This window comes from Aythya fuligula, chromosome 4 (genome assembly GCF_009819795.1).
Source record: "Aythya fuligula isolate bAytFul2 chromosome 4, bAytFul2.pri, whole genome shotgun sequence".
Taxonomy (NCBI): Eukaryota; Metazoa; Chordata; class Aves; order Anseriformes; family Anatidae; genus Aythya; species Aythya fuligula.
This window is the reverse complement of record NC_045562.1, coordinates 43,050,960-43,074,532: the sequence shown is the minus strand read 5'-3', so window position 1 is coordinate 43,074,532 and position 23,573 is coordinate 43,050,960. Positions and strand designations below refer to the sequence as shown.

The window sequence follows — 23,573 nt, the reverse complement described above, 5'->3', positions numbered from 1 at the left end:
ATTACTAAAGAATTTAATCATTTCTTTTTGAAAGGGCAGTAGTTTCTTCTTAATTAAAGTGTGTTTTTACTATTGATGATACCACGTATTACTTGATGGTTATCTCACTTTCCTGAACCCTGTTGATCCCCTGAAGAATATTGTGTATGTTTACTACTAGTAATCTTTCAATGTGTGGGCACTCAGACCCCTTTCATAACTGTTGTGGTAACAACAAAAAAATTACATAAACTTGCAAAAGAATTGCTTAATGGTATGAAGCGTTCTGGTTTCTACCAAAACCCCAACTACTTAATTTTGTGCCCTTTCCTGGCCTACATAAATTATGCAACCCTCACATCTCAACATCAGTGAATTATGTAGCTCTGCGCACACATCAATTAATTTTGGCCCCATCAACTTCCCACCTTCTGTGTGCTCCTAGCCTCAAATCAGTTTTGCATCTCCCAGCCGCAAGCAGTTAATTTTGTACTCCCAGCAGCTCATATCTGCCCGAACCTGCAGCCCCGCTTCAACTCTTCACCCTCCCCCAGCTGCCTCTCCTCTCCTCTTGCAGAGACAGCCAAGCCTCACTCCTGCTGCTGCTGCTGCCACCTTATCTTGCCAAATTTCTCCTCCTCCGGCTCAACAATGAAGGTCAATTCCTGTCAGTGGTGGGTCCCCATGCCACCGTGCCTGCTGCGCCTTGAGGGTGGTGGGGTGGTCCTCAGGTGACCTGGGTGTGCTTGTCGCTCCCTGTGCTGTTTCCAATGAGCAAGCTGCAAGATGGAAAGTCTGTCTTCCTGAATGGCCTGTCAGTCATAGCACTGGGAGCAGCCACCTCCAAACACCTCCTTTATTTCTGCAGATAAAGTGGTGCTGAGGAAGAAGGTGCCACCCTCCATAAAGGCCTCAGTGTTAAAGGTACTGTAGATGTTGGCACCAAATGCTACAATAGGCTTCGCTAAGCAACATAGAAGGAGCTCATTTTCCTCCAAGAGAAACTTCAACAGAGCGCAAAAACATCAAGAAAGAGATCTTATTCCCCTAGTGCCAACCTCTATGTGCAGCTCAGTTCTGATTTCTGCATTATTTAGAGCAAAAAAGGAAAATGTCAGTAAACAGTGCACAGACATCAAAGGCCTCATCATCTAGCCCAGAAGGATGAGATGATGGCCTGCAAACAAGAACGGCCTTGGTTTGACATTGCTCTGTGTGCTTTCAGACCAGCGGGCAGCACACCAGCTCTGCAGCCCACCCATGGCCTCTCCCTCTGCTCTTAGCTCCTCTGGAGCTTGCCCAAGGGAAAAGCAATGCAACAGTGAAGCGAGGAGCAGTTGGGCAGTGCCCAGGGTCTTCCAGGTTTCCCCATCTGCCTGTCCTGTCATGAGGGCTGGTAGAGACCAGTTCTCGGCAGAATCTGTTTGGAAGTAAGCGGAAATTTGACTCTTCTCTCAAGTCAGGTTACCGAATGTTTTCTCTCCCCTCCTTTTTGTCTATGTCTATTTAAGCAGGAAGTGCTACAGAGGCTGCCTTGTGCTTTTTTTGTAGGGTTCCCAGCACATCTGGCTGTCTTGGATAAGGTCCCTAGGCCTGACTGTAACAAAAAGTAATGATAGCATGTTTTAAACTCGGGCCTCCAACTAAGACTGTATATAGAAAACACAAAGCATTTGGGACAAACTGGAGGAAACCCAATTTAAATAACTGAGGAAAAAAATATATTAATTTTTTGATATCTGCAATTGTGCTTTGTAAGATTGGGTGCTGCATCCTGTTAAGAGCCTGTATCTCAGCAGAAAGCTGCTAGCTCCAGCTCTCGGTCCCAGCTGGTCAGACTTGCTTTCCATCAAACACTTCTCTGTCCCCCTTGCGCAGCCATGGTCATTCATTAGTGTGAGCTAAGCTGTCTCTAGAAAATGTTCTAATTATCTAGGCTTCCTGATTAAACCTGCTTCGACTTAAAAGAGGTGTACCACTGTATTCTTGTGAGCATTTCATGTTTCTTCTAAATAACAGAATTTGCTATGGGCATTTCCTTAAGAGCACGCAGAATGCAATTGCAGTATAATTCCGCTCCCTCCAAGCCTAGTCTTGAAGCATGTAAATTTCTCTTTCAAGTTTGTTGGCAAAAAATGGCAACATCCCGATAAATGTATGGCTTAGACACCAAATTACACACTGGTTGAGCTACCATTAGTGTGTCAAGTTGCTCAGTGGCTATACCAAGAGTGCTGTGGCAAGCAGCACTGTCTGATAAGGAAATACGGGTGGCTGGCTGGCTTCTCACTCTTTTTTTGAAGGGATCCAGCATTGGCCATTGCCAGAGATGGGGTACTGGGCTAGATACGGGCCTTTAGGCTTCCCTGTGGAGCCTTGCTCTTTTGCTGCTTAGCTCAATGAAACACTCAGAGCTGTGCACTTTCTGCTGAATGTTTTCACGTTCTGTTTTAAAAATAACAAGACATCTCTTAACATTCAGGATACATTTTTCCACTCTGAAGCACCACAACAGTCTTTTTAAAGAAACTCTAGGAAGGGTGTTAACTTGATCAATGCTGTGCAGGAAGGAAAGCTCTTTCCTACTATTTTTTCAGCATGACTTTCACTGACATGATCAGGCTGGGAAAAGACTTACTGGCTGACAGCCCAGGACAGCCATGCAATATCTCTAGTCATCTGGAACTCAAACTACTCTGCCCAAGGGAGAACCATAACATAAAAACAATTTAGGTTACATGCTGAATCTTATAAACATTGTTTAGTTTTTAAAAATACTTTTTAAATACTATTTATGCACATTTGCAATGCACATTTTTTTGTCAAATGTCAAGTAGGAAAGACTGGGAGGATTTTTATTTTATTTTTTACTGGAGACAGTTTTTAAAAAATCTTGGAGATTTTTAGAAATACAGGGACATGAGCTTCCTCTCATCTCATAAATCTAAGAGCTTGGCTTCTCCTACGTATCAGATATAATTGCTTTATATATAGATAACGTTTACTTTTTGAGCCAGTCCAGAAACCATAGAATCACAGGCAGCTTGGTTGAAGGGGGCTTCCAGAGGCCTTGTAGCCCCCCCACTCACCCAGCAGGGCATCAGTACAGGCCAGGGAGGGCTTGGCTTCATGTAAGCCAAGCCTCCAAAACCTCAAGGACAGAGTTTCTGCAGCCTCCCCAATGACCTGCCACAAGGCCACACTTCTCCCCTAGAGAAGAGAGATTTCCTCCAGACCAGCCTGAACCCTTTAAAGCTGCCCTTTGTGGTCGTCATCCCATATACACATATGAGGCTGTAAAGCTGGGGCCTTACCTTGTAACTATTAATTTCAACTATTGAATTTTCAACTCTTGTGGCACAGAAGGGTTCTTCTGACAGTCCAAACCTGATGCCAAAAGGTGTTAAACTACAATGCTTTTGCATGTCTGTGGTGTTTTGTTTTGTGTTTTTTTTTTTCTTTCCCTTTTTGAAATATCTCTGGCCTCTGTTTATCATTACCTTACTGTGTGTGAAAACCTGACAGAGTAATCTGCTCTTCTGTATACAGCACTAATAATGTGGGATAAATCAACATGAATACAGAATGTAAGCTTTACTTCAATTTCTTTTTCCTCTGCTTGTTGTCTTGATTGAAGATCTGAACTTGGGATATGTCCATTGCCACCTGTCCTTTTGCCAAGTCCTAGCATTCCAGCACACCTTGCAACAAGCCTAAAATTATTATTTTAGGAAAATGACTATAGTTCCTTTATGATGCCTTTTTTCCATAAACTGATATTTCACAAGCTGAATAGCATTACTGTCTTTTTAGTGATTGATTCATTTTTGCATAAGAGAACAACCCCTTGTGCACATAAGCTTGATTGTTCTTGTGCAGTTCTTTGCTTCTGCTGAAATTGTTGTGTGTTTTTTTGTTATTGTTTTTAATCAACTTATGTTTTTTTTACTTTATTGATGTGATGTGTCATTTGTTATAACTTTTCCTGTGACATTTTCATTGCAGGCCTTGCTGAGACCAGGAAGAATAGACAGAATTATCTATGTGCCATTGCCAGATGCAGCCACTCGCGAGGAGATCTTCAAACTTAATTTTCGGTCTATGCCAGTCAGTGAGGAAGTCTGCTTGGTGGAGCTCGTTCAGCACACACACAGATATTCAGGAGCAGAGGTAAAGCTTTCTGTATAGTCGTGGCCACAGAGTCAATGCACAAAATGGTGTTTTTAAAACTGCAATAGAGCATCATCCAAGTATCATTCCTTAAGTCTACTCTAAGTGGTGGGGAGAATTATAAGAAAGACTGTTTGACAGAGTACACCATGATTTCTGTGTTTTTGCTCAGAAAACAGAATAAGACCTGTGTTTGTGTTTTTGTTTGTTTGTTTATTTTGTTTTTCTTTCAAGATCTCCATCAGAGTACTGCTGCCAGGGAAAGGGTGAGCCATAGTAAGGTCATGGGTAGCTCTTTTAAGGGTGTGCTGCCAGGATGAGTGCAGGGAGATGGGGGCAAATATTCCCAGCTGCCCACACAGTTCAGCTGGGACTCCCTACATCCCTATTGAGGGACCCTTTTGCATTCTATGATTTAGGATTGTGGCAAACAGACTCAGATTGAGGTAGAAGAGATGATTCTCAGACAGCATAAGGGAATTGTAAAGGAGTCACAGGTCACTTTTAGGCTCGTATTTTCCTGTTCCATATAATCAAGAGCTCACAGCAGCACTTAGTGTTATAGCTCATTGTTGTCAGTTAGTCAGCTTCTGACAAAGGATGTCAGGCTATTACGTCCTGTCCTGGGTAGGGGGAGAAACTTCTTCAGATGCTGCTGCCTGGTAATTACAGTTAGTGGTCAGCATAGTGGTCCCTGAATATTATTCATGGCAGTGCCTCATGAAAGAATATTTCATGTTTTCTTCATTTTGATTAATTGAAAGTAATTGTTTTACTTCAAAAATTCAGAGAATGTCATTAAGGTTGCCAACTCGACCTCTTAAAAGGTATGAAATACTGGAGTTAAAGTTTCCACCTTACTGTAGCCAGTCCTAGTGAATGCATTATCGTACCATCTCTAATTACATAGTCACCTTTTACTTTTTCCATAGCAGAGTGGAAAATGTGATTTGCTTTCCTTAGCTTCCTCCATCTTTCTGTGTGCTGTTTACAAGGGCAAAGCTAAACCTTTGGCTTGGTTCAAAAGAGGGGGTGACTCAAGCGTTTGCATGACTCCTGTGGTATTGATGGCCCTTCTCAACTGACTGGCCATTGGCTATGCTGTATGTCTTCCAGGGAAGACATTTAGCTACCACGTAAATGGTGGTATGTTTTACAATGCTGCACTGCCCACAAGTAACCTCTGGCTGGTGAGGACACTGCTGTGAGTGCTTCTCCAAGTCAAAGGAATGGGGTCAGACCTTGCCATGTGCAGCTGTGGTGTCCAGACAAGCCTCCAGGCTTGTTCCAGGAAGCTGTGTAAAGGCAGGGACCAAAGTCAAATCCACTACAGCCTTCCTCCTCCGCAGCACAGGACGAACTGTGCTCTGGGGACAAATGAATGGGGGCAACGCAGTGAGCAAAGCTGTTTTGTGTAGGACTTCAAAGGCAAAGCAGCGAGCAAAACTTTTTTTGTGTAGGACTTCTATTTGCAACAGAATGTGGGATCTTAAAATGAGAAAGGAAAAAAAAAAAAAAAAGAAAAAAAGAAGGCAGTAATCAACTTCTTATTGTAGGCTTAAATGTTGGTCTAGGGAACTGTTGCAGCTATACTGCCTCTGTGCTGAAGAGTAGTGACTTGAAACATTACTAGGTTTTTATCCCGATGTCAGTGATAAGAGTTTTGCTGCCCTGGGAAAATTTGCCTGCTTCTGGCCAAGTTATAAGCCTCCAAAAACATAAATGTAAACATATCCTCCGTTGTGTATGGAAACTGTTTTCTTACCAGGCAACAACTGTAATGCTTGTATTTCAGAAATTCCAAGCATATGGGGATTTCCTTTGGATCTGGGTCAGCCGAGGCTCTAGTGGTGAATTCCTGTGCTTAGCTTAGATAATGAGTCGCAAATGTCTTGGTGCTGGCTTTCTACCGAACCAAAAATAAGTTAATGGGTCATTGAGTACAAGTACAGACTAGTTGCAGGGGAAAAAGCCTGCCTGTTTCTAATATGGCATTTCTCATGAATTTTTTACTTTGGCATCATTCAAAGAGTTATAATAATTGGGATGTAAAGAGTAAACACAGAAAAAGCCTCAGTCAGTGTTCCTTGGAAGAATATATAAAAAGTCTTGACAGTTGGCACGCACAGTGGCCAGTTTCATTAAAGCCTTTTCTTCCTAGTGTCTCCAGCTTCCCAGCTTTAGAAATAGTTTCCGCTGTTGAATGGCAAGTTCCCATTCCACTGTTATACCCTTTGTTTTCAAAAGGAATGGAAAATGCTTAGTTTTGTGACTAGAAGATGCTGTATAAATAGGGAGTTTCACGTAAAGATATGTTGAATCCTCCTACCATGAGCTGAATAAACAGCAAGTAAAGTGGATAGTTTAGTATGCATCTGGCTTCCAACTTGGCAATTTTTCAGATCAGATACGTGTATATTTTTGCCTGTCATCACTTATGACCAGTTATCTCTATTCACCTGCTGGATGTATGTTTATCTTAATGAGTACGGTAAAGATATATCGAGATAGCAAAATAGGGTGTTTACTTCCCACTGTTTCATTTGAGAGAAGATGGAACATAATTTATGAGGGTGAATTAGAATTCCCTTCTCTCAAGTGCAGGTGAAGTCTAATGTTTAAAAAAAAGTGTATCGGTGGACCAATGTCTGTACAGTTAGCTTTTATTATACAAATCGGATAGGTCAAACGAAGCTTCAGCTTTCTAGAAATATTTGGATTTGCACTTGATCTTTTTTTCCAGGCCCTTCTGAAATGCATGCTGGCATCTCGATAGCTCTGCTTTGCAGTGATGCTTGAGGCTCACCTTCATGGATACCTGAAATCTGTAAATCAGGACAGTGAGAAATAGTTTTTAGAAGTTTCTAAATAGTAAGGTTTGGCCTCGGAGCCAATATTGACACCAAGGAGCATGCCATTCACCCACTCTGGCAACTTCTTTGGCTGCCCTGAAGGCATCTGCCTTTTCCCAGGACTGCCTCAACCTCTTGTTAGCACAACCGGAGCATTGCACAGGGTAGGTCTGTTTGCTGTGCGGACGGGTCTACAGTAACTGTACAGCCTGTTGGCTCTTACATGCTGGCCAGGGGGTTTCTCCTGTGTAGTGGTGGAAGATTCACAGCTGGTCTTGCCCCTGTTGTTTTTTTTTTCTAGGATATTTCCACTGAAGGCCATGCCCAGGCAGCTGCCACTGGGCACAGTTCAGCTAGAGGCTGTGCTGTGCTGTGCTATTGGCCTCATTCTCCTCTGCTGATGCAGTAGCATTAGCAAGGAGCTCTGGTAGGCATGGAGGAGAAATCTCTCGTCCTTGAGAATAATGAAAATGGTTAAAGCAGCAAATATCTTGCTGCTTCAAAACTTTTATAAGATTAATTCTAGTGTTTCTGCATTTTTTTAGAGCAAAATTGTACCTTTATATAACTGAAGATTATTTTTAATAGTTTTGAGATGTCTTCATCCAGAGATTGTTCAGTCAGATCATAGCTGAATGATCTAGAGCATTTTCACTCCTATAATTCACGTTGAGGAGTTTTATCTGGCTCATTTCTTATCATGTTTCTGTAAAGTATGATTAAAGATACAAGCACAGGAGCATTTAGAAACGAAGTGCAAGTAAAGTGAGTTCTTTGGGTCTCATTAGTTTCCTGTCATGATGTCACTCCAGCTAGCTTGCATTACAGAAGATGGGTCTTCCAAAAAACTCAGTGGCACTACCTTTTTCACTTGGGGATCAGTTTAGATTTTTCATGCTTATTTGCTGTTCTCTGTTACAGTAGAAAATGCCAATAGTCTCAGTATGCCTCAGAGGCATATGAGGAGTGTCTGAGGGAACTGGGGGTGTTAGTCTGGAGAACAGGAGGCTGAGGGGAGCCTCATCGCTCTCTAGGACTACATAAAGGGAGGTTGCTGTGAGGTATGTGTCACTCTCTTTTCTCAGATGGCGAGTGATAAGATGTGAGGCAACAGCCTCATGTTGCACCAGGGGAGGTTTAGATTGGATAGCAGGAAGAATTTCTTCACAGAGAGGGTGGTCAGGCACTGGAACAAGCAGCCCAGAGGTGGTGAAGTCCCCATTCCTGGAGGTATTTAAGAGCTGTGTGAACATGATGCTTAGGGATGTGGTTTACTGGTGGACTTGGTAGTGTCAGGTGGTGGCTGGACTTGATCTCAAGGGTCTTTTCCAACATAAATGATTCTGTGATTCTAAAGCACTTCTTGTGTAAAAATGAACACAATCACATGGACAGAATCTGGTAGGAAATTGCTTGTCATGTGATTTTTAAATTATACATTATCTAAATTTTTTTTTAAAGGATAGAAAAAAGGTTAAAGTTGGAACATGGTTTGGCCAAGAGGAAGGACACCAACCTTTATATATACAAAGACTAATGTCTTTATTAGATTTGTGTTGTGAAGAAAAAAAATAAATAAAATAATTTACAAATGAAATGGAAGGAGCATTCCTTACCTCAAATCCTTAGCGTTTACTTTGTGAAAAGGCATGAGCAAGGGAGTAAGACTCTGTTTCACCACTCTAGAAATATTTTATTCTAGTAAGTAGATGGTAAATAAAAAGGAAAATAAACCCGGTAGAGTGAGGGACTTTCTTTTATTATGTCAGCCGCTGTCAGATTATGTTTTTGTTACAGTAGTGAAAGCAGTACAGAGAGGGAGGTTTTAGGTAGAAACTGAAACCAAGTGCTGAGTTGAGTTTAAAGATGGTTAGAAATAATAAAATTTAAATATTCTGGATATCATTGTAATATTCTTAAGACAAGTGTGGTTGTAAAAATAAGCTAATGGGACCGACGGGTTTTAAATTGGTGGAAAGCAGGTCATGGTGAAAGCAGAGGCTGACATTGTTTCTATAGTATTATCAGTTTCCATGCTTACAGGAAACAATAGTAAAGCGGGAACCTGGGAACCTGTAAATCTTTCACTGGTTCTTAGTCGAAGTAGAATAGTTAATGTAAAAAATATCTTTCTCACTTTGCAATAACTCTCAATGGGAACACAGAGAGGAAAAAAAAAAAAGCTAATGAACGTTTGCTCTGGCTCAAATGAGTGCACGTTTGATGCCAAAAAAGTATCTTTGCAGCAGCACACTAGCTCTAATCAACTGAAGCCTTTGACTATAAAAATATTTATTTCAAAACATACATGTACTTGTTTATCAAATACTGACATATTTAAACTACAAATTTAAAAGAAACCAAACACCCAAACCAACCAAAACCTTCCAAAGCTCCTCTCTTTCTCACACAGGAAGCCACCAACTACAAAAGAAGTGAGGATGTATTCCTTTATAGGTGTGTGGGATGGTAAACAAGGCTTTAAGAGATTGGGAAGAAAACAGTCTCTCTTTCCTAAAGTGCATCTTAAATAGAGGTGAGGGAGGGCTTAGATATAGGAAAAGCAAGACAGCTGGCAAATTACAATGTGTTATCTTCTTTATATCTAGCTTGCCATGAAGGAAAAGATCTTCCAAACTTAAGGGAAAAGCTTTCTAGTTAACATTTTTTAAGGGCAATGGATCTAGTCCTATATACATGTAGCAGCCTACAAAGACAGACTTCAGGGGAAAAAAAAGGCAAGAGTAAATGTTCTGTGACTCTGGAAATCATATCTTAGCTAAAGCTCGTGGTTTTTGTTTTTAAGCATGAGGATGTTTGTTCCTTTTGTGCTTAATTATGCTAGATGCAGAGCATGTTCAATTCCCATTGACTTCAGCAGGTGTTGAAAGTGTTTAACATATCAAGCTTGGGACTGGACCCTCAAATTTTTAGCTTCTAAGATACATATATACACACACACACACACACACACACACACACACACAAAAAAAAAAAAAAAAAAAAAAAAAAAAAAAAAAAAAAACCTTGTGTCTTATCAGAAACGTATGATCGTATGATTTTAAAATATGCTTTGGTAGTTAAAGCATCTGTGGCTCAAGTGACTCTTGCTGGACACTTCTGGATGGCCTTGCCATCTGAAGGAGTCCTGCTTATCCTCATGTCAGGACACAGTATTATCCTGAATTGCAACTTTCAAAATGAAGGACACCATCAAATGGAAACGCAGCAAGCTTAAGGCCTCAGATGAACCTCCAAAGCTTCTCTTGGATTGATGCATAGGATCTATTAATTTATATCACTCATTGAAAAGTGAACATTTTTGTGTGGGTGGGTGTGGAAAAGAGACTCAGCCTTCATCCAGTGTGGGTAATAAGGGATCACCACCTTCCTACACACGTTTATCAGCACCAAGGATGTGTTTGGCACAGGTGGCTGGAAGGTGAGGAAATACCTGGCATTCAAAGTGTTTTCCGAGTGTCAGTGTTTGGTATAAACGAGATGAATCACTTGAAAGGAAATAACTAACTACACAGGACTTCCCATGGGATTTTGCTTACTGCCGGTCTCGCAAGAACCTCGTACGTGCAGAATGTGCTTGGACAGACTGGGAACGAGGGCAGTGTGAGTGCCTGGGTAATCACTCATCGGCACAAGGGTGTCGTGGCATTGCGCCGCATCTCCCCGTTCTCCTCAGTAGCCGCTGCAGAAAGATCTGGTTCCGTTCCCGTGTTTTGCAGAGATGGGGCTGGGAATTGTTCACCCTAAGCGGGCTGATTTTCATCATGTCTTGTCTCAGCCGAGACCCAAAAAAGATCTGTGTTCCTCCTGTATGCTTTCATGCCATGGATATATAAAATGGGGTCGCAAATTGGCATGTTTATGCAAAATGTAGGGCTTGGTATACAGAAGAGTGTTTGCACTAAAATTTATGCATGGCTTGCTCATCTGGGAAAGAACATTTTATCCTTCAGTGAGATAATGATTTGCTAATAGTTTAATCAAGCAGAGGAGATTTAATGCATCTGGCTGAAGGGACATTAGTGTTTCTGAAAAGGTCAGACCCATTAACAGCTCAGGAGGATACCGTCGACACTGCTTCCTAAACAGCTCAAAGAACAGCCATCCTTAGAGGAACTTGGGGAAAATGCCAGAGGGAATTTGAATGAGCCCCTGAGTGTGCACCGAGCAACATTTAGGTATAAAACTTAGCCTGCTTCTCAGACCTGGGATTTGAGTCCAAAGAGCTGAACGTTTGGATTCTGTAATTGCCGAACCCCTTGTGGTGCAGGGACCTCTAGAGCTAATTTCAGTCTTAGTTAACTGTTTTAATGGTGTTGTCTGCCCAGATTCTGTACAGGGGTACTTGGATTTGCATTTATGCTCGCCATGCCTTTGCAGGGTTGATTTGTGTTGCACGCCCGTCTGGATGGAGAGCTTGCAACACGAGCACCTGTGGTGCATGGGGTAAGCAGTCCTCAGTTGGTGGAGCTGCTCCCTTGTGATGAGTGTTTAGGGAGCTACTGCTAAATGTGGTAATTTCACCAAAAAAGCTGAGGCTGCAGGGGACAGCCGCTGCTGAACATGGCCTGCTGGCTATACCACTTGCCTCCTCCTCCTCTTTCCTTTCCCCTCACTTTTCCAGGGCACCTTTTATGCAGCAGAGTTACCAGGAGCTCCTCTTCACTGCGGATAGCGAGGGAAGTGTGTTGCCAGCACAGCGGGGGGCTGCTCAGCTGTCACTACAGCAGAGGCGTATAAAAGAGGGACCTTGACTGATACTCTGTCAGCCAGCTTCACTTGCCCTCTAATCTTGCCTGTGGCTTTGCTGCTTTATTGTCCTGTTTTTGGCTGTGACTCCAGTAATGGAAAAACATGTTGCTCTTTAAAAGCAGATGGGAATTCATTCCTGAAGGAAAAAATGTCTCTTTAGGCTACTGCTATTGTTTTCTTTTAGTTTTATTTTTTGCCTGTGAGTTATTTCTAGCAACTTCTAATTTAATTCATTTTTCTTCTTCTTTTTCTTTTATTTTTTTTTTCAATCTGACAGCAGGGATTATTCTTCAGTGGCTTATATCACCCACTTTCCATACACCAATAATCATAAATGTGGGTATGTAACGTTCAGAGTCAAAACAGCATGTACAGTCATCAGGAAGGAATTGAAAACATTGATTTATTTATATCTTTTGAAGTATTTTCATTTACATAATATAAAGGCTCATATCAGTGCAGAGTGCTAGAATTTGCCTTTATGTTTAAAAATAAAAAAGGAAGAAAAATAAATCCAACACATTTTCTCCCAGTGATCTGTCTTTCTGATTTAAGCCTGTAGTGCTGACACTTGATCTTGTAAGTTATGATGTGTAGTTGAGTATGGAGCTAGAAAGGAGCTTCCTGCTTTGAGTTTGACTCAACTCAAATCCTAAAGTATAAGACAAGGCGTACAAATTAGAGAAAGTGAGCAAAAAGTCATTGCCATTGCATTTGTTAGACAGTGAAATCTTGACCCTTGACTCTTATGCCCCAACTTCAGAGCCAGAATTTTAATGTATACAAGTTGTTGTAAATACTGAATATGTCTTAGTACATTAGCAAAAGATCTGCCCAAAGGTTTTAGTATCATTTTCTGTGAAACCACTGTTTTGTATTCATCTTTTTCATAAACAGGAGGGAAAAAAGTAAATATTCTTACATCTCTATTGTTGTTTCCCATATCCTGAGATTAAAGCATGCCTGGCTGGCTGAAATCTCTGTTATGATTACTTTTAATAGTATGCAATGTCTGACTGTCATCATTCAGTCTAGCTTTTTCTACATGTATGTATGTTTTCCTCGTTGGATATGCTGAGGATTGCAAGGGGCTTTTGCACAGAGACAGCACCAAGGCATCAGCTCAGGCATCAGCTCGGCCAGGAGAGCTGCAGAGGGCTCCCTGCTTCTCTGGTAAAACTGCCTTGTCAGTCTTAACAGAATCCATCCTCTGTAAACAAGGGTAGTTCTTGGACAATAATATCCAGGAGAGTTCTCATTATTATTTTAGTTGGCACTAGGAATATTTAAATGCACTACCTGAAGGCTAACACAGGTAGGATGTTTATAACCTGTGAAACTATACAGAGGAACACCTTGTGCTGACCTACTTGTGTTGCTGGTGCTGTGCCAGCTAAATTGCCGTCAAGGTGGAAGAAATGGTAATGAATGGCAGAGGAATAATAGAGCCCAGGAATAAAAGCTTATTAATCTAGCTGGGTATTGTTCCTGTGAATGAAGAACCTGTGTTTTAATAACAACGCTAACTGTTTACACTTCACTGAACTGCAAAGATTGGAGAGGTGTGTGTGTGTGAACTGAAATATTTGAATATATAGTGGTATCTTTGTGTAAACATAAAATTAGATGTTGGCCTTTTGCAGTCATCAGTGAAGTAGTTGTTTCGTCTGAAAATTTGGAGCCTTATAATAAACAAGTAATAGAAAAATAATTAAATCAGTAAGTCTGCCTAAATTAGACTGTGAATATCTTGAACATTAGATATACTGAATTTCAGACTTAAAACTTGTCATTATTAAAGCTACACTTGTACAGAACATGCACCAACTATTCTGCTTCCCTTGCTTTCTCATATAATAGAAACAAAATTTCACTGCAATAAAGTAAGTGTTGAGTTTATTTTGGGAGAGATGATCAGTAACACTACAGTGACTGGAAAGCTTGTTTGTTTGTTTTTAACATTTTAACTGTGATATTTTTTAATCATTACCATCCAAATAAATGGGTATCATCAACCGCAAGCTTGCAAACTTGCTGTCATCCCATTTCTTTCAGAGGGGTTTTGATTAGGCATGATTTTTTTTTTTCTTGGGGGTAGGAATATTTGAAATATCAGGCTTTGTTCTGCTTTTCCTTTTTTATCCACAAACTTTAGCAATATCACTGTTGGAATTTCAGGTTCCTTGGTGAGATTAAGCTGTTCAGCGGTAATTCTGAAACGTTTTGAGAAGTTGTTAGGATTAAGGTAGTCATGGATGCAGAATGCAGGAAGAGGGAAGCAGCCTTCAAGTATTATCAGCCATACCTACATGTCAAACAGGAAAATTTTCCGTTTTGTCATGTAACTTCTGTTTTGACAGTGTGCCTGAACCTTGGGTTTTCTTGAGAATGAGAAAATTGGGTTTTCATGAGTTGCAGTCCTGTTGAAGAAGGCACTTTAAGGGGAATTATCTGTAGCTGGCTTTGTGTTTTGTACTTGGATCCTAACAAGGATTTTGCATTTGCACAAAACTTTGGTCTTAGCATTCAAGCCATTGCCTGGAGTAGAAGCTGTCAAGTAGTTTCTTAGCACTGATGAAATGCTGATGGCTGTATGTGCTACTCAAGCTCAAATTTTTGTCTATCAAAAACTGTAAATTGTTGTTTCCAATTTATCTTTTATGGCTTTCCTAAAATACATATGGAAATACATAAAGTTTGATTGCCTTTGGCAGAAGGATTAAATGGTTATTGGCAGATGGAAACAGCACAATAATAGCTCTGCAGCAAATTATTAGCCATGGTAGATGCAGACCTGTGGACCATTTTGCTTTTTAATTAAACTGGTTCAAACTATTACCTAGTTCTCAGTCTAAGCTTTTGTCTCCCTGCTTTGAGTAATGAAAACATCAAGGATACTCAGGTAGAAAACAACTCTGAGGTTGTAGTCGTCTTTGTTTATGACACCGTGTGTAGAGAAATGAGCCATGGGAGCTGGGTTGACCACTTGCAATGGAAGAAAACAGAGCAAAACCCCAGATGACTGCAGTAGTTAATTGGTCTTGACATCCCCATTGTCGGGGAGGAGAACTAAGAGCATTTTGCTCAGTTTAAAAAGGCTGCTCTGGATTTTGTTTGATGGGTTTTTCTTGGTGGTGGGTTGTTGGTTTTTCATTTTTTAGGGAAGGGGGTTAGTTATGATTTACAGAGGTTGGCTTCATACTTCATTTCCTAGCGAACAAAATTAATTTGTCATAAAAGTAGGCTATAACTATTTTACTTACATCGCACAGCGAAGCATAGCATTGGAGGGAAAGGGGTGGGGGAGCAGCAATCTGTCTTCTGTTTTGTCTTGTACGTTTTTGTCTTTCTTTGTGTTTTACTGGGATAAACCAGCTTTGTCTTTTTCCGGAACTGTTCCCAGTGAGCTCCCGTTTGATGAAAAACTGATGAAGGAGGGGGGGAAATTATGTAGCCAGCTCCTAGGCTAGATTCTGGGTATGTGCACTGCATGTTTCCAAGTGTTTGTGAGTCTGTGTCAGGAAAATTTGATCTCTCTCCAGCAGCCACTGTCACTTGCCAGGACTGGTTTTCTTCGCTCAGCTGAGATGGAAGGAAGGACCAAACAGAAGAAGCCAGGAGTCAGGTTATTGGGGATTTTTTCTCAGTACAGGTGCAAAGCATTTTCCCTTGCAGAGCTGCAGTGGCAGGTTCTGCTTTCGAAAACAAAAGTCACACACCTAATGGGGGTGCCCAGAGCACGTGGGAGTGAGCCTCACCCGTGAGGGCTTGGGGCTCACGTTGTGCACTGCACAGCTCTCTTTTGCTGAGAGGAAGCAAAAGGAAAAAAAAAAAAAAAAAAAAAAAAAACCAAAAAAACAAAAGACCCAAACCATATAGTGCTTGCATTCTTGGTTAGCGCAGTGGTTGCAGTCGCAGCTGCTTACATGAAGAGAGGTGTCTGGGGGAGTTTCCTTGTCGGGGGGTGTACAGCATGTCTGTGAGGATGCAGGCATGCTGCAGACTCGTGCGAGCAGACGTGTTATCACTCTATGGGATCTTGCCATTTCTGTGGTCATTTTTGCTTATTTACATGATATGTGATCTGGGGGGCAGAAACAAACCGCACTGCTTTATTAGCGAAACAGAATTTGCAGGCAAAAAAAAGCGTTCAGTAATTTGGTATAAACAAGAGTGAACAAAACCTTTCCTGATTATGACTTCTCTAGTCTGAGGCCTGAGGACTTCCAAAGAAGAATGGGCAGTCTTGTTTTAATATTCATACAGTAAGCACTCGTCGTAATAAAAAGTCAGCTCTCTTCAGAAGAAAGTGTTACAGTGGTTATGATCCAAAATGGAATATAATCAAAATGTTCAAAACTGAAAACTTACTCTTCATTGCTGACATTCAGTGTTACTAAATTTGCAAAAGTATTTGTGAATCCAGTGAAGTAAACTCAAGGAAGAAAAACTGAGACTTTTTTGGATCAGTCAGCTTTTAAAGTCATCTTTTATTTTTTCTTTTCTTCTTTTCTACATACTGTTTTTGTATTCTTGTGAGCTAAAAAAAAAATCATCTTTTGAAACTTATTGGTTTCTTTATATTGAAAAAAAAATCTGTATTTTGCATTAATTGACAACTGTTTATTAACAACAGTATTTATGTAAGACCAGGTGGAGAAAAAAAAAAGCATGAAATCAGTTTATCATCTGTCAATGCTTGGAAGTTGGAGAAAGAAAGTGAACTTGCAAATTCAGACACTATCTTACCCTAGGCTAATTGTTTATCATTACAAAGAGAGCTTGCATGCAGGAGGGAGTGTTATGTTTTGGACTTACTTCCTTGTAACTCATAAATCTTGGCTGTGTAAATGTTCAGTCATTAATTAAGGGTTTCAAATTAATCTGCTTCCTGACTGGACTTGGCTGTTTTTGCATAGAGCAATGCTCTTGCCCAACTTGACAGTTTAGGAACACTTTCAGATGTGTGATATGGAAGTACGGTGTTTATTGCAGAGAGTTAATGAACAGTGTGCATGGCGGTGGGAGAGGCGTTTTGTTACTGACACGGACAGGAAATAGCATGGTGGTATCAGAATGCGTCTGCGTACTTTAATTACTTCCCTTACTTCAAACAATGGCAAAAATGTCTATTTTGGATCGATAAACGTCAGTGCTGAGCAAAATGTTTTTCTTTTCATTATCCTGAGATGATGTTCCGCATTTGCAATTCAACCGGTTTACTCAGGATGATCTATAACAGCCAAAAAGTCGCTCTTACGTTATGGAAAAAGATTTCAATGTTTGTTAGAGGCTTTTTAAAGATTAATTGGCCCTATTTTTATAAGGGAATTATCATTGCATTCATTTGAGCTGCTCATGGAATAACAGTGTTCATTTGGATTTTGTGTCCTCCTTGTGTTGCTCTTTAGAAATTTGTTTATATATTTGTGTCTCCTTCCTTACTTATGAAGGTATAGTTGGGGCTTCTACCACATGTTTAATTCTTTCACTAAGATTTAGGATTTTTCAGAAATTCACGTTTGGATGACAATATGTTTGACATTGTATATTGTACTGTAAATGTCTTAGCACTTAGTTATGCACAGGTCTGTCTGTGCAGTGCTGAAGCTGAGTCTACTGGCTCTTCCTCTTAAGTGAACATCCCTTAGCTCATGCAATGAATTTGCTATTAAAGGTGGAGGAACAAAAACTGCAAATGAAGCATCCAGCCAGGTAGTCCTGGAGATGTACCACATTTTGTAGCTATTTTGAACCCCAAAGTGTTTTCGTTATATGTGTTCCAGCTGACTGGATATGTACTGCAACAGTCAGCTTCCTCCAATTCTGTATGTGCAACAGATTTCATAAATAACTCATCAGGTTTCTGTTCCAAGATGTCTGGTTTGTACATGAAACCTGGAGAAGAAGGAATGAATCATAAACGTGAACTAAAAAGATCTCTAGTTAGCTATTTGAAGCCATACTGTTCCATTTTGGAAAGCATGTTGCTGCTCTTGTTTTCTTTGTCTCAGAAGTGCAAAGGGATGCCACAGCTCCACCAAGAAACTCACATACTGTCTTGTGAACCTGCCTTTCTTTATACATGTGTTGCACTGGGGAAGAGATTTCCTGCATAATTGCTAACTGCTAATTGGAAATTGGTCTGACCCAGTTTCAAAGTTTTGAGGGGGGTTGAAATCTGCATTTCAGCTGAATTTCATCGCCTTCATCCCTTCAGCCAAAGCCAGACTTTTAATACCAGCTCATTTCTGGCCTAGTCAAAGTTGAGGTTGTTACCCTACAGCATTTCTTGAGATCTCCATGTGCATAAAAATTCCCCTGTAACCAATGGAATTATTTAATGCACTGAAAATCAAGTTCATGTTTAAGCTTGCTAAATCCAAGGATTATTTATTTAATTCCTAAAGATTAAAATGTCTTCCAATTTAATGTATATTATTACCTAGACAGCAGGAATAACAGAGGTTGTATCCAGGTAAGTTCCATTCTTGAAGGCATATTCTATTGCTGCCATTTATTTGCCCATCGTCATTTGTCTGGCTGATCATGAACTACCCAACACACTCAGTACCATTAGGCTGTGATTCAGCAAAATGATGTCTCCATGATCAAGAAAACTCCTCACGTTTTAATTGGATCAAAGAGTTGACATGTTCCCCGTTTCATTTAGTCCCAAGCGAAGTCGTTGTAAATGCACCGCAAGTTCCAGGTCTTTCAGGACTGCTTTTTGCAGATTTCTGATATGAGCCGTGACTATATGTATTTGTGAGACATAGTGGCCAGGTGAATAACTCTTCTTTTAACCAGCATTTTGGAATTGAGCAACTTGATGCTACTGTTAGGCGTGCTTGAGGACAGCTTTACTATTAACAACAAGCCTGCTGCTCTTTTCACATCCTTCTGAAGCAGCAAACTCTGTGGGATTCCTGCCATCCAAGACCTTCTTTCAAAACCAGTTTCATGTGCAAGAATCACCTCCAAGGATGTGCAGGTGGGGAATAAGCCACCAGCTCAGGCTGGCAGTGGCAATTCAGGTGAGCTGCCAGGTGCGTGCCATGCCAATGCCACAGCTGGGGGTGTTTCAGTTACGGCTTCGGTGTAGGTGCACCCTGGTGAGTGCCGACCTTCACAGGAAGTGCCAAGCCTGCAGCCTGCCTTGAATCCTTTTTTTTTTTTTTTTAATATATATTAAAAAAGAAAAGCATCACAAGATATAAGCAGTAGTGTTCAGCACTGTGTGTCATGATGACAACTGCGTTTTACTTTTTAGATAACTTTTGACTAAACTTTTGTTAAACTGATAGCTTTTAACTTGTTAAAAGCACCATGTGGAGCACAATAGGAAGGCTTGCTAAAGTATGAAATATAGAATTAAGAAACTGTGGCAATAAATCTCTCTTCTGCCAATCCTGCATTTCATTTGAAACAGCCCTGGACTTGCAGGGAGATGGTTGGATTGTATAAAAGGTTTCTTCTTTCTTGTGAATTTCATAATTCATTTGACACATCATATTCAGTAAGAGGTAAACTGTATTTCAAAGCCTGAAACAGTGCTGGTGTTCAGGTTTATCATTGAAATCTGTTGTTACACAAGGCTCGGAAGGCATTCAGCATTGTATGTGGCAGCATCTGTGGGCCACCGAAGTAACAGGAGAACCACTTGTGTCGTGATGCCTAGTTCCACATACAGCCAGGTGCTGGGGCTGGTCTTCCCTGTAGAGAGGCTTTCGGAGAGATTGCCAGCCAGTTTTACTCAAGAGAAGCCTAAACAGAGGGCTGCAATGACAAAGATGATGATCCAGTCCTCTTCTTATACATGAGGTATTTTAGTTCAGTGTTGTGGTTTTGAGCCCTTTGTGTTATGAGGTATCATCACCTAAAAGAACTGAGGATAATTTTCTAGTCCGTTTGCCTTATTTCTTCTCATTTACTAAGTTGGACTGTTTTTGCAATGTGAAGACTCAAAATCAGGAGTTATGTTCACAATACCGTTGTAAATTGCATTATTGTAAATTGTGTCTTTGGCAGGACACACATCTGTTTCAGTACCTGGTCCTGTGGGATGTTCTCAGTAAGTTCCCCATCAAAACCAGCGTAGCTTGGGCTGGTGCTGGTTTCACTGCCATTTTGACACCATGTCATTGAAAGAGAGACTTGGACGATACAGCAAGGAAGCTTTGAAAGTTGGTAAATTAAAAAATAAAATAAAATAGTTTAAGGGGGGGGGAGGGCAGAAGGCAGACATACCATGCTTTAAACAAGGAGTCTGTTTTAATAAAGCAGAAGGTAGTGAAGAAATTCACGTGGATTAAAGCAAAACAAAAACGAAGAGACAGAAAATAAGGAATAAAAAAAAAAAAAATAAGAGTAACATGGATAATATGGGAGTAGCTGAGGGATTATCAGAACCAAGCATGCATCTTCCAGGAAATTGTAATCAATATAAAGAAACATTCATAGCAAAGAAAATGGCTGGAAATTCAGAATGAACAGGAAGAAATAAATAAATGAGGAGGGGGTGGAAGAGTAATGCAGCAGTTGAGCCTATAAAAAAGTGCTTAACACTGCTGTCTGTACGAAGGTAAGTAAAGAGAGCAAGTTAAGGTAGATGCCAGGGCCAGTGACAGCACTGGGGACTAGAGGAGCCCCTCTGCTCATCTCGCGGTGCTGGGGCTCCCGAGGCTTTTTCTGCCGAGCCAGCGCAGATCCTTGCCATATTCCCTGGTGAGCGTCGCTCGTGCTGTGGTTTCTCAAGGTGAACAAAACGACGTTGTTGGTGTTAAAATGATAAACCTAGTCCAGTCCTAGTCCAGTCAGGATCCGCACAGAACAGGTTGTTCCCTGCAAGTCGGAACAACGCTGATAACATTTGGCAGGAATAGCAAATACGCATTAATATTTGCACTACGATAACAGAGGGATTCTATTTTGAGGCTTATATTTGATAGTAATAATTCATCCTTGTTTCTGATATGATTCCTGAAAGAAAGTATCTCCCTCCTGCCATGAAGGGGTTTTCTCGAAAGTCTCCCCTTTTTACAACGGAGCTTTTAGTCACTTTATTTTTACCATTGAAAAGCCATCAGTTTTATTGTACTAATGCTTAGCCTGCCAGGACTTTTTAGCACCAGATTTTTTCATTTGAAATAGTGAGGGTTTTTTGTTGTTTGCTTCTTCTTAATTCATATACAGCATTTAAGGAAAGCTTAATTAATCCCAGCATGCAGGGAGAGGAAACAGTGTTTCAGCAATTGAGAATATAATTAGCTACATTTATACAGAAGTGATTGTATTTCCTAAATCCTTTTATTGTTTTTATTATTTTTTTTTTCTTTATGAGATTGGGACTAGGGATGGAGGGCAGGCACAGGCTTTGTGAAAAAACAGGGGTAATAAAAAATACTTTCATGAAAAAAAAAGAAGTCTGATGAGCTATCTCTATTCTTCTGCAGAGCTGAAAACTGTTCTTACTCTTAAAACTCTTGACAGAGGTGGAGTTTAAATTTAGGCTGAGGAAGTTTGCAAAGCTTGGAAAAGCCACACTAGCTGAATCCTGTTCTCAAGGTGTAAACATAGGATGATAGGGCTGGTATTGGGTATGAAGGCCAGACTTTTTACTGGTTTTTATTAAAATATTTTGTTACTTCTGCTGCAAATTAGCATGGGTTTGAACATTTTCTCTCTTAAGTATTGTTCAGTCTTCCTCATTAAAAAAACATTTCCTCAATAATAATCGATTCCATATGTAGATGTACTATGTAAAATGATACATATTAATGTAAGTAATCATATATGGAAATGTTTTTTTGCTTTTCACCAAGTAATGACTCTTCTCATTTTAGCCTTCCGTCCCCCTAACAAACAGAACAACAAGCAAACCTGTTGAAGGGAAATTGTTTCAAATAATTTTCCAGATACCACATTTTCTCAGTTCAGATGGAGCTGGCGAAGGAGCCGGCCAGCAGAGATCGACCAGTCTTCTTCCAAGAACAACTTGACTTTTTCGGCAGCGTGGTCAGTACCACGCGTCCATGTGTGCCTGACAACTAACTTACTGAGAGGCCTCAGTTCAGGAAAGCTGTTACCCATGTGCTTGGCTTAAGAAGTGAGGGCAAGTCCCTTCTGGTTCAGAAACCTTTGCACTGACTGGGAGTAAATGGGCTCCTAAGTGTGCTTACAGCTGAGCATTTGCTGAAGTGTTTTGCTGAACAGCCCTGTTGTGGTGAGACAGAAAGACTTTATAGTGCCTCGCACATCGTCTCAGAAACATATGGGGAAAGCATTTCTTAAAAAGAAGGAAAACAAAATCCTTTCCTTTTTAAAGGTTTACTACAGTATTCCAAAATTTGCCTGTAGAAATAACACCCGCCCTCAAATTCATACAAAAAAAAGAGCTCAAAAAGCAGAGTTCCTTTATGAAATCTCTCTATTTTTTCATCTTTTGTGCATGATTGTGAGAAAAGGAATATGGTCATATGTTTTGGTTAAGCCTTATAGCACAATGCAATCAAGCAGTCTGGCAGATGAGATGTTCTCCAGCTCTCCTGTAGCAGATGAGCTTCTGGCTTCTGTGTGGTGGATGGCGTGGGGAGAGTAACAGGCACTCTTCACTGCTGACAGCTGCATGTGCAGCAACACTTAAAAGATTATCAGGACTGTTTCCCAAACCAAAAGAGATACACCAGATTTTTCTTCAACCCAAAGGTGGATGATGATGATAATTTAAAAAAAAAATAAAATCCTGAATTAACCGAAGTAGTATAGGTCATTGCTCTCTCATTACTTACATAGGGGGAAAAAAAAAAAAAGCAGTTAAGATTGTAGGTTTTTTGTCATTGATTTATTTTATTATTTATTTATTTATTTTTACCTTAGGAGAAGATTTCAGAATGTTTTGGCTTAAAAAGGTTTTAAGTATTTCAATTCAAAATTACTTTTTCAAGATTTCCTTTCAATTCTGCTGCTAAGCATATTGGGTGAGGTTGAATTTGAACTGTTGTTTATTTGCTTTTGGATTAAATGACATATTCTGCTAGGGAAATATTCTGTTTTCTGTTCAGCAGAAAATCTTTGTAATTCTGCTTTTGGATGAACCTGAAATGAGAGGGGGTTTGATTTTCTGAAACGGGAAGATAAAAAAAAAATGTTACTTTTGCAGATGTTGATAAATGTTACTTCAACTGCAGTATGAGCATCAATTTTCAGTCTTTATGTACTGCACTTCTTCATTGTTCTTTCATTAAGAACATGGAGACAACTGAGTAGCACAAATACTTTCACGTTTATTTCTATTTCTGCACAGTACTTTTGAGGGAGAACTCAACTCTTGGAAGATAACGCTTTCTCAGGTGGAAATAGTAAAGTTGTAGGAAATAGGTGTTAGAGACTCTATAGAGGAATATTTAGTTGATCTGTATCTTAAAACGTACTCTGTTTTGAAAACGTATTTAAATGATTGTATGATTATACATAGTTGTGGGTGACTAATCTAGTCTATTGCTGCAGGTCATGGGAATAGTCATAAAAAGTATTTATTCTGAACATGAACCCGGATGCATGCTTTCCCTGCATGTTTCCCATATGTTCCACAAGTAAACAGTAAATCAGATAGAGAGGAATTGAGGAAAGAGACGCAGTGGGTGAGTGAGGAGTCTGCAGCACTGGAGCTGCAGCCTGACGTGGTTGGAAGTTGTAACTTGTTTCTCTGAGAAGAAAAGAAAAGAAGGAATTAATCTAAGGGGAACAAACATGCTTCACAGACATAGGAACCCACAAAAAAAAAAAATAAAAAAACTA

General features: G+C 40.3%; 1 protein-coding gene across 1 annotated transcript in view; it reads left to right on the top strand.

Annotated features, from left to right (window-relative positions):
* SPATA5 (spermatogenesis associated 5) overlaps window positions 1-23,573 on the top strand; it is a 189,749-nt gene that overhangs the window by 149,377 nt on the left and 16,799 nt on the right. The window contains exon 15 of the mRNA XM_032185948.1: window positions 3,985-4,149. Within this exon, the coding sequence (XP_032041839.1) occupies window positions 3,985-4,149 (165 nt within the window). The remainder of the gene's footprint in view (window positions 1-3,984; window positions 4,150-23,573) is intronic.